Source organism: Neolamprologus multifasciatus, chromosome 11 (assembly GCF_963576455.1).
Source record: "Neolamprologus multifasciatus chromosome 11, fNeoMul1.2, whole genome shotgun sequence".
NCBI lineage: Eukaryota > Metazoa > Chordata > Actinopteri > Cichliformes > Cichlidae > Neolamprologus > Neolamprologus multifasciatus.
In genome coordinates, this window is record NC_140449.1 from 23,188,777 (window position 1) to 23,206,157 (window position 17,381).

Consider the following 17,381-nt stretch of genomic DNA (forward strand, 5'->3'; position numbering starts at 1 on the left):
TATTTCATACTGTAATATTATAGGTGGTTAGTATTGGTTCACACTGCATTTGCACATGTCCAACAAGAGGTTTTAAAATAATCGTATGCATAACATATGCTCACTGGCCACTTTATTAGGCACACCTTGCTAATATCAGGTTGAATCCACCTTTTACTCCAGAACTGCTTCAGTTCTTCAAGGAACAGATTTACCGAGGTGCTGGAACCATTCCTCGGAGATTTGGGTCCAAACTGACATGACAGCATCACACAGTTGGTGCAGATACCACAGCTACTCGTTTATGATGCCAATATCCCGTTTCAGCAGCCGTGCTGTGTTGGATTGAGATCTGGTGACTGTGGAGATAATAAACTCAACCAGTCTGAGATGATTTGAACTTTGTGATAGTATGTTATCCTGCTGGAAGCAATCATCAGAATATGAGGTCACTGTGCTTATGAAGGCATGGACATGGTCAGCAACAATACTCAGGTGTGCTGTGATGTTTAAGTGAGTTGGTGCTAAAGTGTGTGTGGGGAGGTGGGGGCAGTGTGGGACAATGGTGAGAGATGGTTTTGACATTTTCATATTAAACTTAATTGTGCATGTTACTAGGTGATCATTTGGCATGTCCGGGCCAGATATATTATATTTCAAGTGTCTGCTAACTACATGTAAGGATAAAAGAAGCTTAAGTTTGATCTTATGTTTCCTTGTGACAGTCCTCACATACTCCCTTATTCTTTTATTTCACAGTTATTTCAGCTGCTCTTCTGATTACAGTTTGGATGTGTCCATATCCATATCTAATTATGACACACAGATACTTCGCACCATATTTTCCCCTGTGCAAACTTGAAAAATTAAAAACCGTATTTCTGAGAATATATTGTCTGCTGCGTTTTCCGTCATATTCACCAAGCAAAGCTTGTGACTTTTTGGTGACTTGTAACTTCCCCCCATGAGTGTGGCATTAGGCTTCTTGGAACTACAAAAAATAAAGAAATCAAAACTTTCCAGCATGGATATTGAGGAAAAAACTGACTTTAGAAGTGCACATCCTGCAGAAGCAGTCACAGTGTGGGACTTTCTCTCAAGATGTGGGAATAAAGAATAAAGATGCTGTGTAGTCCCAACATAAAGAGAGTCATCTGGTCACCCTACCCACAGGATTACACCAGCAGCAGCTTCTACTATTGATACAAGGTTCGAATGGCCCATGCTTTCATGTTGTTTATGTCAGATTCTGCAGATCCTACTATCCAAACGTTACAGCAGACAATGGAAACTCATTGTAAAAGGCAACATTCTTCCATTCTTCTGTTGTCCAGTGTTGGTGACAACAGAAGATGGGAAATTTTGTGTGAATTTTTGCCTCGGTGGGACCCTGTGTGGTCTTCTGCTGCTGCAGGCCATCCGTTTCAAGATTTCGTGTGTTGTGTGTTCAGAGATGCTCTTCTGCAGACCGTGGGTGAAACAAGTCAGTAATTTGAGTTACTGTTGTCATCCTATCAGCTCAAAGCAGTCTGGCCCTTCTCCTCTGAAGTCTTTTTTCTTTTTTCATACTGTTCTTTCTAAACTATAGAGATGGTTCTGTGGGGAAATCCTGGTATATGAGCAGTTTCTGAAATACTCTGACCAGCTCAACTGTCATAAACTACTGTGATGCATTCAAAGTCCCCAAAACCACATTTCTTCCCGATTGTGTTGGCAAGTCTGAACTTGAGCAGTTCGTCTTGACCATGTCTACGTGCCTGAATGCATGGAGTTACTGCCATGTGATTGGTTGATTTGGTATTTGCATTAATGATGTAATCCAAATATCGATTAATTACAAATGACGAATGAAGTGGCTATTGAGTGTATATAGTTTATATCTTCTGCAGGAAAATGCAAAATGTGTGTATTGGCATTATTTTCCATATTATCCATACACATTTTAGATTTTTGAGAACTCTCTGGCCCAGAGTAGAATTTTAAATAAAGTTCTGCAAATCTGAAGTTGGTAATAACTTGTTCTCCAGGGTCAGTGAGGATGAGATGTGTTTTGGTTTGTGCATGATTGGATAGACTCCAGTGTTGCATTAACCTGCGTAGGAGGTGAGAAAATAGATAGTTGCACTTCTTGCTATTATTGTCAAAGTATAACCATTTGCTTTGCTGGAATAAATCACACATTTCATTATAAAAAGAAAAAAAGAAGTATGAGTATTTTTATGAGTATGGTCTGGTCCCTCGAGAGCGAGGAAGAGGATCAGCAGCGTGGAGAAAAGATGCTGCCGAGGAACGTGTTGTCTGCTTTCATCATAATGCTGTTTGTTTATCAAAGTACATCCATTTTTCAATTTCACTCCACTGTGTGTCTTACATGACAACGTTTAATAAAGCGGGATATGTTTGCGCGGAAAAAACGCTGCAGCTCCACGCGTTGACCACAGCAAAACTACTTCTATTATCTGTGAAGCATGTGGAACAGATTATCATCCGTGCCAGCTCCTAATAAAATGATATCCATAGTCATCTGATAAAAATCTCAAACCTTTCCTTGAGATTTATGCTCTGCTCGAGCGCCGTTCGTCACCATCCTTGTGGGACTGACAGTGTTTGTCAAATCAAAATCACTCTCGACGCCCATCCAATCCTCCTGACGGAGTAAATCTGGCTGCAGCTATTATCTCATTATGTTTATCATGACCCAATGGGCACCGTTCATGAGCAAGCTGAGACAGTACAATGATAATCACCGCCGAGAAGTGCCATAATCATTATTTACTGGTTGGAAGTGGGTGGAAATTCCCTCATTTCAGCATAATTTGGATTCGGTGCCAACTTGTATGGTGCTAAGAGAAGCTATTTGCTGACTAGATAAACTCAGAGGGTGGAAGTAGAGGAATCATCTGGAATTGTTTCCGATTTGCAGCTCCTTAATTTCCCCAGTCAGAGCTCTAACTATGTTGTGGCCCTCAAACCTGTATGGCAGTAATTACAGCCAGACAAAGACCCCAGATTTACTGGTGCATGTCGCCATAAATTTCAAAAGTGTTAATTAAATTCTGCTGTGCTGAATGTGTTTGCTGCCAACATCGGTCACGCCAATCATGCCCATGTGGTTTGAATTTGATCTTTCTTCCTGTTTTTTTTTTTTTCTGGTTTGGAAAGCTTTCTCATGACGTGATCAGGTTGTTGTGGGGATTCTTCTCCCCCTCTCTGCTCAACTTATTTGCCCCACTCGTGCTCCCCGTGTGACCCAGGCTAACATTTGGGCGAGACCGGGGAATAATGAAATGGCTGCGCGTGAGAGCTAGAGCATAAGCAGAGCAGAAAAATTCATTAGTCTGGTTTTATACTCTCCCCTGGGCTGTGTAGACACACATACACACGTACAGGTGAGATAGAGGGCGAATGGGGAGTTGTAAAAAGCTTTGCATGATGAAAAAGCAACAAGAAACACAAGTGTGTTAGCGTTGAAGACGGGGGTAAAAAATGCCCCACTTGGCTCTGTAGAAACAACCAAACTGCAAAGAGTCTCATTATCGTGAATTACAGTTCTTTATCTCAGCTGGCAGGTACACCTCTGCGGTCACTAGAGGGCTATCAAAGGCAGCATTAACATCAAGAGCCTTTTGCTACGGTTAATAGTCAGGTGCACCGAGCTGCCTGTCTACAGGCGATATGATATTCCAGCCATGTTCAGCTTTACTGTCTTCAGAAAAGTCGGGACACAATTACGTGGGTGTTATGTCCTTTATAAACACATTTCCTGTCTGTGAGCATTATCAGAGTGTGAAAAGATCAGAACTACCGTTTTCCTGGGCTTTTCCCTGCAACAGGCAATTTCCTTTTCCTACGCTTTTCAGTGAAGTTGTGTAACAAATCAGAGAGCGACACTATTCTCTCACATACAGAAACCACACTGGTAGTGACACACACACATATGCTTTCTCATTTTCTATCACACACACTGATTTACAGCTCTGGCAGTTGTCCCCCAGTCGGCATCCTGGTGCTGCAGCAGCGCTGTGGGGGGTGGCGAGACCTTAACACTGAAGATTGGATGTCCTCCGCCGCTTCCCCTATCATCGCCTCCTATTGCCATAACCAACAACTGTGTGAAATACACACACTCCAGCGCTGTCTGCACGGTCAATTTTAGTATCTTTGATGTAGATGTGCCCAGTTTATCCTACAAAATATCATTCTTTGTGCTTTCCCACATTTTCTGACTTTAACCGAGTCTGTAAGACATGAAGCACCATCTTGCAACACAAATGGATTTCAAAGTGACTTCTTGTTGACTTTGCAGAGAGTCTTTGGTTGAACGTCTCTGCATTTGGAGTAGCTGCTCAGAGCCCAGAGAGGTAAAATTATCCAATCTATCAAAAGCACAATCTTAGATATGAAAAATGAATAAATGATACAAGAAATAACTACAAATTTGTCTTTCCAGCTCCCATTAGTCATCTCACAAACTCAGATTTTATCTCCTAAACTAACGTCAGAATAGAAAGAGGGTGAAATCAGTCTCCCTGTAACGACAACAGGGGCTGTTAGTCTGCAGGATGAGTACTTTTACTTTGATAATTTAAGTACAATGTACTTGCCAAGAAACTCTATACACTTAGATTTAAGTAGGCTTTTAAATAAAAACCTTATAACAGGATTATTTTACTGGTGATTTTTATGAAGTTAAAAAATGACCTGAGTGCATCTTCCCCCAATGATACACACACCAAGGCCTCAGAAAATGTGTAAAATTGACTATCTGACATCCATTTGTCAATTTCCCCTTATGTTCTTGGGGATGACCTCACAACAAATCTACATAACTGCTGTAGGGGAACTCACACCACATAAAACATGTTGCACAGTAAGGTCTCCGTTAACTGCACACAGAGAAGAAAAGCTGCAAGCGTTTCTTTTCTTCAGGTGATCAACGCTCTGCAAACTGTCCCAGCAGCATGTCAGCGTGGGGTAAACTCAAAAACAATATTTGCCACAGCAAGCCTTCAACACGCTGTGTACAGAGCAGCTTTCCCATCTTCCTCCTGTAGAGGGTCACAATATGGCAGCTGAGTTTGTTTGTTCTGAGGACCTGTACTCGAGTGTGGAAAGAGGCTGCTCTCTGTTTGATTCAGAGCGCTCCAAAATACAAAACACTGCCAGTGCAAAGTCGGAGTGATTCAGTGTGGAATAGTCCAGTTTTACTGTAAGTAGTGGCAGCAGCATTATTGGTTTAATTATTCAGCGTGTGAGTTTGTGGTTTAATGTGTACGCATGAGTGTTTCTGCCCGGTGATGCATGAATGACACCTCTTTGGTTGCTGGCTGGCGTGTTTGTCTCTGACCCTGTTTGTGAGTCGGAGCCCATGTGTCAATAGGTATTTTTAGCGCCACCTCTCACTGCATTGCAATGTCACTCATTCGCACCCCTCTGAGTCCTCCTCCCTCACCTCCTCCCCGTCATCCCCGTCTCTGGGGCCTTCCAGTCAGCCACAACAGTCACTCTCACTGGAAGCAGCCAGCAACAGCCTGCCTGATTTAAAACAGGGCGGGAAATTTTGAGATCCAGGCGTGGAGACGGGGAAGGCAGACCATCAAACTTGGTGTTCAGAATGACTGCAGTGATTTAGCTGAGCTTTGTTTCTCCCTTGGGCTTTGGCCAATTTGAATATTGATTAAAATAATTAAAGGATAGCTGTAATTATATGTCTCTTCATAAAGGCTCTGAGAACATGGCACTGATGTTTTGAGGCGGTGATCAGTCAAGTTAAACTGCTGTCTGAGCAACAGACAAGGGGTGTGGATGGGCTAAACATGTAATTGGTAATGACAGTAGGGTGGAGGGCAGACAAAGACGACTCTCACATGGATAAACAACTCCCGAAATGTTATTGAAAGCAGCACAAAGAGACTGGAGAAGAAAAGGAGGCATTCAGGCTCAGCTGGTCCAGACAGGTGAGGAGAGGAGGGAGGAAAAGGGAAGTAAAATAATACAGGAGCTGTAGTGGCACTCTGAACAGAGGGCAACAGTTGTGGAAGAGCCTCCCAAATGCCATAGCAGAGGCTGCAGCCCTCCACACTGTCAGATGTATGTGCGTGTGTGTGTGTGTACAGATGAATAGCAGGGGCTTTCTAAAGAGGAGGAAACATGACACCAAAAAAGCATCTGCACCCCCTCCCTCCACCTCTACCACCTCCAGATATGAGGAAGAGGAGGCACAAGTGCACGGCTACAGCTGAGAGGATCTCCAGAGGCTCTGACCGCATGAGGGGTCATCTGGAACATGCCTGATCCGACACTTGACAATGCCAACTCCTCTAAACCCAATCCTGCCTCACCTCTCTCTCTCTCCCCCCTCATTCCCCCGACAACACCGAGTTCATCGCATTTCACACACATCCAGCTGCGTGATCACAGGGACACCTCAAGCAGGGTCGGATTTATCCGATTCTCGGGTGTCTTTGAGAGAAACTGCTGCAAGCCATAAAAATGAACTTGTGAAAAGCACTTTTAAAAAAATGTGTAAGCTGCGTTTCCCTTTCAGAAGCATGACTCGAATTCTTCAAAAAGGAAGACAGAAAATTCAAGCGTGAAAGAAAGGATTAAAAGCTGTAGGTGTATCTGACGATGTAATGATACGGTTTTAGTCATTCTAGCAGCGTGCGTTTAAGGACCAGCCTGAAAATTGGATGGATTGCCATGAAATGCCATTAAAGACCCCTAACTCACTTTGGTGACCCCCTGACCTTTCCTTCTGTGCCACCATTATGTTGACATTTGTGATTTTGAATGAATTATCTCCATAACAATGAGACTCGAATCATGTGAGATTATGATTTTCCCTTCAGCTTCAGCTCTGCGCCTTGCGCTAATTAGGAATTGTAACTAATGCATATTAACATGCGTTTAGCCAAAAGCAGCGCTGTGTTAGCTACACCCTCCCAGAGCTCAGAACATGACTGTAAACTCACCACGTTAACAAAAGACATTAACGACCTTGAATCTGAAAGCAGGAAATCAACAATGAACAAATGAGATCTTTGTGGAAAATGACGGGAACCTCCATTACACCATTACCAGACAACTAAGAAGAGAGCTTCGGGACATGCAACGCCCACCGTTACCCTTCGCCCGGGAACCTCCCCCTAGAGCACACGCTAACCCCGTGACCTCCAACGCTCACAGATCCTCTTCAAACACAACCTGCCGCAGGCCTGCGAGACCGATACTGACTGAGCACAGATAAGACACACTAAGCAGACATTAAGGGAAAGTAGGGGTGCGTGCACACTCTCACACATCCACACATGCGCGTTCAAGCCAAACAAAGGCCTGAGGTCACGTATGCATGTGAAGAAAGGAGGTATGCTGCTGTAAAATTAACTTCCTGGAGGATTTGTTGACCCTTGTAAATTGGAGACATTATCGGTTTTGAATATTCCCAGTGAAAAAGACACTGGTGGAGATGTTTGAGAGGGTAGAATGTCTGGTATGTGGTTCAGCGCTGGTTCCCAACATACTGCAAGCTTCGCATTCTGCAACTGATCTGTGTTGTCTGAATCCTGCAGCACTGCACAGCTGTCAGACCACAACAGGGGGTGGACAGGCTGCCTGACTGAGTGTGTTTGTGAGTTAGTGTGTGTGTGTGTGTGTGTGTGTGTGTGTGTGTGTTCTCCCATGAAATGCCTCTGAATTGAATGCTTCCATTTCTAATTCAGATGTTTGTGTTTTTTGGACCAAAGTGATGTCAGAGAGGTGATAAATTCAAGCTGCATATTTACAATGACAGGCAATAGATCATCTGTCACTACTGCTGAATAGAAGCTTTGGGTGAAAATGGTAATTTTCTACTGAATGCAATCACCTTTCGTAAAAAAGTGAAGACTTTTAACTTTGAACACAGCTTTTTTTCAGCTGAAAACCCTTTCTTCTGCTTGACAGACCACTGATGTTTTGGGCAACTCATTCTTTTCCACTTTCTTTATCTTTAGCACGAAGCGCTTTCTTGTCTTTGCTGACTCATAACTGTGATACAGCTCAAACTCCTATTCCCTTTCTTCCCCCCCTTGTTCATCTCTCTCCCTTACTAAGAGAATTCCTCACAGGATCAGACCTGCTTTTTATGCTCTACTGCTTTTCACTCACAGCAAGTAGCGAAGGGGGGAAGGGGGAGGCGTTTTAGTGACAACAAACTAAAACTCTTTGGAAGTGAGCATAAGTGAGGGAATGAAAAAATATATAAAAAGGAGCAGAGAAAGAAGAAGTGAGACACGAAAAGAGTCAACGAGAGGCGGCACGGGGCAGAAAGGAAATAATGCTGAAAAAGGTCATAATTTCTGCCGGGGGATTTGCAGTTGCCTGGACGACGAACAAAGCAGAGGCAGTTGGACGATGTGCACAACAGAAAGGGTTGCAAAGAAATGTGAACAGCTCTGGGGAGCGAGCTGGGAGTTGCTGCACTCTTCAGCCGGGTAATATCTACAACTCGGTTAGCAAAACAACCCACAAATACACGCAGTGATCCCTCTGTCGTCCCTTTAATTTCAGATGAAGTATACCAGCCTTTAGATTTGCTTAACTTTACTGAAAAACAAAGTCTATAAAGTGGCTGTGCTAAGAGAAACCACTGCTTAGAAGATTAGCGATATGTCTTTACAGAACTGCGAGTGGAAAGTTTCAATGTTAAACACAGAGAAAGAGGAGAGTCTTAGTTTGGTTTTAGCTTTCAATTGAAAAGCGATGAGAGAATGTTAATGATATGCAGGGAGAATGAGGCCAGATGAAAGCCGGTCTAAAGTCTGAGGCAGAAGCAGAGAGGGAGGAGGTGAGGGTGAAGGGGGAAGGATGGAGGGGTAGAGGTGGTAAAGGTGGCACGAATGAAGCAGACACAGGAAAGTTCAAGATTAAGCAATGTTCAGAAAGCCGAGTGAGAAATTAGAAAGTATTTGTGGCTGTGAGCATACACGTGAGGCTCATGTCATTTATTTGTATCTTAATCCCTGCGTCTAATCATATATACACTCACTGACCACTTCATTAGGTACACCTGCTTGTTAGTGCAAATAATCTATCAGTCTGCAAAGGTGGTCAAGATGACTCGTTCAAACTGAGCAACAGAATGGGGAAGAAAGGCGATTTGAGTGACTTTACATGTGGTATAGTTGTTGGGGCCAGACAGGCTGGTAGTATTTCAGAACCTGATGATCTACCAGGATCTTCCCACACAAACATCTCTAGTTTACAGAGAATTGTCTGAAAAAGAGAAAACAACCACTGAGCAGCAATTCTGTGGGCGAAAATGACTTGTTGATGCCAAAGGTCAGAGGAGAAAGGGAAGTAGCTTGTAGGAAGGCAACAGCTGGTTACAGCCAAGCTATTGCAGAAGAACATCTCTGAATACACAACAGTTTGAAGCAGAAGGGCTACAGCAGCAGAAGAAGACCACACTCTGTCCCACTCCTGTAACCTACCTACAAACAGGAAACAGAGGCTTCAAGTAGCAGATCATCAAAATTGAACAACATAGAAAAAATGAAAAACATTCTTGGCTTCCACTTTGGTTCATTTCATTTAAACATCACAATCTACAATCACCAGATCTCACTCCAACAGAGACCCTTTGGGATGTGATGAAATAGGAGATTCACATCATGGAGCTAGAAAGTGTTCAGTTTGCTCATTTGTAACATTGGCTGTAAGTATTGTGGTTTTTTAAGCCAGGAGTGATGATGACGGTACTTCTTTTTCTTCTTCTTACTATTATTACTGGAACAAAAGCGTACAAGCTAACACTAACAAGCTTGTTTATCACGCTGTACAGACACACATACTGTACCTGCTAATTATGACTAAATACCAGGATAATAAAATACTAGAATTTTCCCTCATGCAGACAGAAGCACGAACTTCTTTTACAGGCTGTCGGTACAATTAACTGCACAGCAAGCCATTTTATTTGTCAGATAATTGCAGCACCACTACAAATTAGCAAAGATTTAGCTTAGCAGAAGCTACCACATACAGCTAACTCTGCTAGCATTAAAAAGTAATCCACAGTTGCCAAGCCTCTGATCTGAACCTTTAATAACATCAAAGTGGTTGATTTATAAAATAAAATTAAAGGGAGATTATCCAGAGAGAATAAAACACTTTTGGTACTGGGCCGTAAACATGTTCATCCTGGCTGTAGCATTCGCCATTTTAACGTGATAGTCTATCCCAGGGGTCAGCAACCTTTAACACCCAAAGAGCCATTTGGACCTGGTTTCCACGCAAAAGAAAACACTGGGAGCCTCAAACACTTTTTGACATCTAAAATGAAGATAACACTGTATAGATTGTTGTTGTTTTTTACCTTTATGCTTTGTGTGAACAACTAAGGTGTGTTGCTTATGAAATCCATGAAGTGCTACAGAGAAAATTACATTTTATTTATGTAATTAACACATTTTGAACTCTTAAAGAAATATAACGAAAGGAAAGACACCCAGCTGAACTAAAATGATCCATGTAGCAAACAAAAACTGTTGTGAGCCTCCACCCTTATATCTCCTTTGGGCTTTTGGAGCCTTGACTTGACTTTTAAAAAACAATTGGAAAAAAGCACTATGCTCCTAAAAAAAAAGAAAAATAGATATTTGCAAAATTCTGCCTAAATATGTATTTTACCTGGTTAATGTGTGTGGCGGGGCGAGGTCTGCAGTGCCGCTGCAGTGGGAGGCTGACGCACCTGAGCGGCACCCGCAATCACGCCTCGCCGCCTTAACGTCTGTGCTGTTGTGTTGTCGTGATGTGAGCTGAACAGCTGAAAGAATTTAGACAGTTTGTAACTCTCAGTGATGCCACAGTGTTCGTTTGACTTTGGGACCTAAAGCAGAGTTTGGACCTGGGAACGGCTAATGACGTCAGATTTAAAGACTGAGAAAATATGGTTCAGCAATGCTAGCACGCTGGCAGACCTCTACCTGCAAAGAGCGACTACTTTCAGATGGGGGCAGTATCAAAAACATGTGCTAATAGCTCCCAGATAAGATGTTTGATGTTTATTTTTTCACGCTTCTCCCATTCCTGGTCAACTCCGCTGTCACTCCCACCAGACTTGTCAACCAATCAGCATTCGACTAATGTACAGTAGAGATGCATATGAATCCAAATATTGATAGCATCGATAGCGATACTGGTATTGGCATCGGATAGATACTAGCACATAAAGTTCAATACTTGGTTTCTATTCTGTAAGTTCAAAATGTAGCCCAATAATTTTATTTATTTTTTATGAAAAAATGTCTGAACCTTTTTGTGTTGACTCTCAGGTCTATTTTATTGATAGCCTATAAATATAGCCTTTTTAAGCACAAATATACCGCACTTTTTGTACACTCTTTTTTAAAAACTTTCTCCTACTTACTGTGAAGTCTCTACAGTCTCTACACTTTGAACAACAGAAGGTGACCCAAAGTGCTTTAGAGACAGGCACATTAACATTTACAGCTCTCCTATAAACCAAGTTTCAAAATACACAAAAAGCTGAGAGGTGTGTTTTGTTGTATTAACTAATTATTGTGGAAAATAAAAATCACAGTTGTCTTTAAAATGTGTTCAGAATTTCAAATCGATGATGATTCATCTCATAATATATAAGCTGCATTTATATGTTAAAAGTATCGGTAATGTCTTTACTTGGTACCAGATCAATACGAAAGGGTCCAATATTTACCCAGCTTCAAGTGGCTGTTTGAGGAACTGCTGTTTTACGCTTATTTTTTATTTTTTAGCTTGGAGAGATATTCTCTCTGTGTTTTGAGTATTTGAGGTTTTTTTATTTTATTTTATTGTATGGTATGAATCTACGCAGCCTTTATAGCTTCTTCAAGACAAAAAGCTCATTTGCAGGTTTAAACTACAAGTGCAAGGGAACATTAGACAGCAGAGAATGTATCCATGTATCCATGTTCCCTTTATCTGTTTATCCAAGGTGGAGCTTGGAGTCTGTTAAATGACCTTTATTGTCTGTGCCTGCTGATTGAGCACCAGCTAAAGTTTCCCCGCTCTCGCTCTTGGGCAAGTACCAGCACATACTGTAGCTGCTTTACAACCTTTGTTTCAGCCTCTCTGAGTCGGACGTGTTCAGTTTTTTGATGTTATTAAGCATAAACGGGCACACATGTGGCCCTTTTTCAGACATGAATTCACTCTTCCCTCCTGCTTTGCCTCAAGGTCCCACATCAACAAATATCCTGATTCAAGTTCAGTGCTGTGTTTTACTGCAAACCCTTCAGTCTGAGTCATTATAGCCCAGAGCCAGTAATGGTATACAGTTACACCACCAATACTCTGTAATAGAGAGGTAAATACCGAGGCAGAGTCCTGGGTCTACATTAAATGGGCCTGACCATCTGTGAAGAGGAAGAACAGATTATTTAAAGAGTTTACAAGTTTATTTTCTTTAAAACAAAATCAGTTTCATAGCAGCAGGAAAGCCTGTTCTGACAAGCAAAGGGTTAACAAGGTGAAACCGTCTTGCGTGCAGCTGTATCGTGGGTAAGCTAATATCCCCCAGATCTCTGTGTTGCTGTAACGCTGAAACTCCCACTGGCCCCGAAGACTTCACTTTGGATTTCATTTTACACCGTCGTTGAGACCACAGCGCCCTCCCACGGGAGGCGCTGATTGGTCGAGTTGCCTGCTGGAATATTTAATCAGACACCTTGCTCACGGCTGTGATTGGACACAGCCGGTGCAGTTATGTAAATGAGCACCTGGTGGCGCCTGCTGGCCCGTCTGCTGCCCGGACTGTGGAGGAGCGGCTGAGAGAGGACGCAGAATCAGAGAAGGTCCGAGAAGCAGAGACACTTTGCGTGTTTTCCCCCCTTTATCTTATTATCCCCCCTCCATTAACCACAGGCTGAAAAATATTCCTCTCAAGTGAAAGTCAGCCTGTGGGTGTGAAATCAGCCGGTGCGCGCAGCCCGTACGGAGTATTGCGCTGTTTTCTGAGTTTTGGTGGAGGTCGTTCACTAAACTCAGCTGCTGCTCTCGGAGGTCAGTTTGGATTATTCGGTGGACGCGTGTTGTATTGAGCGCAATTCACCATAGAGTTCATCCCAAAGTTTGGACCGCTGTCACAGCACACTTCTGCCTGTCTTTTAGGTAAGTACTCCCAACCTGCTCTGCGCGTTTCTTCTCCGTGCGCTTAGCTCCATAATAAGCGGCTGTAATAATATTGCTGTGGGTATTTCCAGCTGTCTGTCTGTCTCTGTGTGTGTGTGTCTGTGCGTCTCTCACTCGCTGGCTTGGCGTCTATATGTCTCGTTGTGATCCGGGAGCGCTGCAGCTCTGGACGCTGGCCACGGACTCCTTGGAAGCGCATATGAGGTTTAACGTTGCGCCCCGGACTCTGCGCGTTTGTGTGGCAGATACATTGTGGTATTTATGCTGCCGACTGCGTAGCTGAGATATTCTGACATCGTACATCATGGTCTAGACTTATTGCAACATCGTGTTTAAAAGTGGGTGCCTGACACCAGAGAAAACGTTATTCAGAGTCCTCACTGCTTTCACGCCTTTTATATTCAGTGTGGATTTTTCTCGTTCCCCGACCTCAGACTCATTGCCACTAACTCTCAGACAGTTACACGGGTTTGATTAAGTTGTACAGTCATTCCTCTTTTGAAAGTCCTTGAGTGTCATTATTCAGAGTCCACCTCATTTACAACATTTAAATAAATATTAATAAAAAAAGTTAAAGAAAAGTAATCTGAGCTGGCATGTGGAAACTTTAAAACTGACTGCAGCGGGCGTAATGACGCACTGAGTCAAACGTGTAGCATTTAAAAGGACCTAGTGACATCCAGCTGATGGTCATCACACAGACTGTTGACCCTGTGACCTTATAGCAACACATGGGGACCCTGAGTGGGACCGGCAGCTCTGGTTTCACTCACCCCTGGTCTCTGGTTCTCCAGTGGGGAGCTAATCAGTCACCAGAACCAAGTCAGAAATCAGTGTAAAGTTGCCTGGAACTCGGATCTGTGTTGATAAAGGAAACATTTCAGACTCTGGGGATGAGCTGAAGGAAAGTGTGGACTTTGAACAGGATGTATATTTTGTGTTTGCATGAAGCAGAAGAAAGGGGGCGGTGATAGCTGATCAGTCATGTGGTGTTACAAGTGATTCTCATATTGTCTGACAACAGGATGGTGCAGAATTATGTATATTTCAGCATCTTGTCTCTGTTAATTTCTGTATAACAGAGAACAAAGAGAAGGGAAAATGTGGGTTTGATTGCGTGTGTTTGTGGTGTTGTCTTGCTCCTGTGTGTTTGTGCATGCCTCTCTGGGGGCTGTTGACCTAGTGGAGGAGTCAAACAATGGGCTTCAGTGGGTGTGAAGTGCAGTGGGCAGTCACCTATCTGACTGCATGAAAATGGCTGATGTGGGTAGTTTGTTGGCTAGCAGACTGAGAAGGCAGTCCAGCGTAGAGGAGGTGCACCATTGTTATAAACTGCTGGGTGGGGAGGAGTGGGTGGGGGTGCTTGTGCTGTAGAGATAGAAATGCAATAAAATGCCATTTTCCCTTTCTCCGTCCCTCCCTCTCTGCCTCTAAGGCAGGGGCATAAAGTGAGGAGGATCCCTGAGTGTTGATGCACATGTTTGCTGGATTTCAGTCTAGTAGGCATCTGGCCGCTGATTCTTCCACAATGTCCCGAGAGAGGCATTGACTCGGAGTAGTTAGTTTTTTATCAGCTGTGCAGTTGAGCAAAGAAGACACAAGATATTTGAAATAGTTGGATGGCCCAGTTATGTGAGTATAAGTGTTCACGCACAGACTTGGAACAGCTTTTTATTGATTTGTCTTCCTCTTGGCAGGCTCGTGACAAAGCAGCATTAATTGCATAATATGATTTGTGGAGAAGTATGCACACAGCAAAGTAATTTGTCTAACATTGTTCAAAGGAATGGCTCTTATTTGATTTGTGTCTAAGACTCAGCAACAAAAGTCTGGGAAAGGTTTTTTTTATGTGCAAGACAAGAAAAAAAAATGAAGAGTGGTTTTGCAGTGGTGTTGTTTTATGATTGAAAACACGCTGCTGCGTGCCAGTGCAGGCTTTTCTGCAAACATAGAAGCACGGTGTAGTTTCTGCCATGGGAACACTGGTATGTATGGTCTGGTTGATCATTGACTCCAGTCTGTTATCCTCTATCTGGGTCATTGTTTGGAGTTAAAAGACTTCAGCAGGTGGATACAAATTTGAACCTCAAAGGAGTCGCAGCTTGAACAGTGACTGAACTGCACGTTTGGCACAGTTGCCTGGTCTGTCTCTCGCTAAAGGGGCTACTTAACAACATGAAAGGGCACAATGGCAATGAAGAACTGTCTTTTATGTGACACCTCTCACAGAGATCATGCATTAAACAGAAAGTCTGTCTTTGGTCATAATTGGCTCGGACAGACTGAACAGGAAGGCAAGTGGAAGAATTCATTTAAGTCCAAAGACACGACATGGTTACGTGCCTTCCCTCTCGACAATCCCCCCTGTAATGGGAAATGAAACCGATTGAACGCGGGACTCCAGTGTCCAGCCTGTTTTCCCAAACCAATTTCCCTTCAAGTCTAGACAGCTGGACTTTTCAATTGCATCTGTGTATGTGTGGTCACATGCAGAGCGAGCTCAACAAGGCTGTCAGACAAACAAATTAATCGTGTAATGGGTGGTGACACTTCAAAGCGGGATCTGGGCTGTTCGTGGGCTTTAGTTGTCAGCGAGTTTTCAAATCTATTTGATTTCCTCTTCACAAATCTACATCCCTGAAGTCCTACCTTTTCTCAGATCAGACTGCCCTCCTCCTCCCAGTGTCCCTCCCCACCATCCTTCGTTTGGCATCGAGCACACTTTTGATCCTCTAATTGATCATTCTGGCAATCTGTCTCTTTCCCTACATGTAACATGGAATTTTTCTTCTTCATCTTCTGTATCTCCCCATTCCCTTTGAAGCAGCACTAGACGTTTTATTTATCTTCCTCCTCTGCTCATCCATCTTACCCTCAGCCTCTTCTCCTATCGTCCCTGTGAGTCTCCTTATTTATCTGCTTGCTCTTTCAGTGAAGGGTGCCCTTGTTAGATAGCGGTGTTGCTTCTTGGATGCAAGTACCCTTGGGTTAAGTTTTCTTCAAAGAATCTCACAGGGTATCTTATCAAAGTATCTAAGACATTTACTTGGTCCCTGATATAAGCTCGGAAAACTGCAGAAATGCCTCTGCATGACTTCCAAAATTACAGGTGGCCTATTTTTGAAGGTGATAATGTACGTGTGTGTGACAGCCTGTGGTAAAGTACAGAAATCTAGAAGCTTGAAGGTACTGCCATATCTCCCTAATATATAATTTCTCAACTCTAGTACATGTTTTATGACTTTATGAAATAATAAAAAACTCTTATTAAAAGAGAGCTCCATTTATTAGCCATTGCACTCCTATAACATTGTGAAATTTTGATGTGCAATTTAAGCAGCAGGGAATCTTTTTATACACAAATGTGTGCTGTTTTTAGTTGAATGGACTAAAGAAAAAAAATAACCTTGAGCTAAATATTTTGGAGGATGCCTTCTCAGTGTTTATGCAATGAGTGGAAGCAAGGGACACTGCAGTCACACTGTAAATTATACCCTATTTTTCCCTTCTTTTTGAATTTAGTGGGGACTATATTTCTGCAATCAACATGATTATTATAAAAAAAAAAATACTTAACAGTTATTGAGGCCATAGCTGCATTAGGAGGGTGTTTACTGAGGTCACAGATCCTGGGAGCCAAGGATGGTTTTTCCATTTACTTTTATTCAGCTCAATGTCGCTTTACAACCAGGGGAGTCGCCCCCTGCTGGGCATCAGAAAGAACACAGATTTAAGGCCCTTTCACTCTTGCTTCAGTTTCAGGTGTATCGTCAGTCACAGCCTGGTATCGCCACTATTTAAAATGTAATTAAACCCTTGAGAGTCTAGCTGGTGATCTGAATAAGTTTTGCCACCAGCAGCTGTTGTCACCTCATGAAGAAATGTCTCATTTTTCCTAAATCCACACCTCTGTCTATCAGTTTCCTTCACCTCATCCAATTCGGGGTCACACTGAGACCGAGAACCATTCACACTCACAGTCACACCCAATTTAGGATCACCAGTTAACCTAACGTGCACTGTGGGAGACCGTGCACAGGCTTGGAGACAAGCACAGAAGGACCCAGGCTGGTGGATTTGAATCCAGGACCTTCTTACTGTGAGGCGACAGCATGGTGCTGTCCTCCTCACAGTGTCTTGTGGTCATTAAAAATGTGTTCAGAATTTACAAACTGATGATGATTAATCATGAGTACACACTGCTTTCCCTACATAAGCTGCCTCTATAA

The 17,381-nt window shown here is 43.0% G+C and overlaps 1 protein-coding gene across 5 annotated transcripts in view; it reads left to right on the forward strand.

The window, feature by feature from the left end:
* The first annotated feature begins 12,728 nt into the window (after positions 1–12,728).
* The window catches only part of ddr1 (discoidin domain receptor tyrosine kinase 1), a 46,641-nt gene continuing 41,988 nt past the window's right edge, over positions 12,729–17,381 (forward strand). For 3 of the 5 annotated variants that reach the window (XM_085177035.1, XM_085177039.1, XM_085177038.1), the window contains exon 1: positions 14,519–14,784. In XM_085177035.1, coding sequence (XP_085033161.1) covers positions 14,783–14,784 — 2 coding nt within the window. In that variant the 5' untranslated portion in view covers positions 14,519–14,782. Of the gene's footprint in view, positions 13,132–14,517; positions 14,785–17,381 lie in introns of those variants that run through there. The other 2 variants (XM_085177037.1, XM_085177036.1) reach the window with 2 other exon arrangements.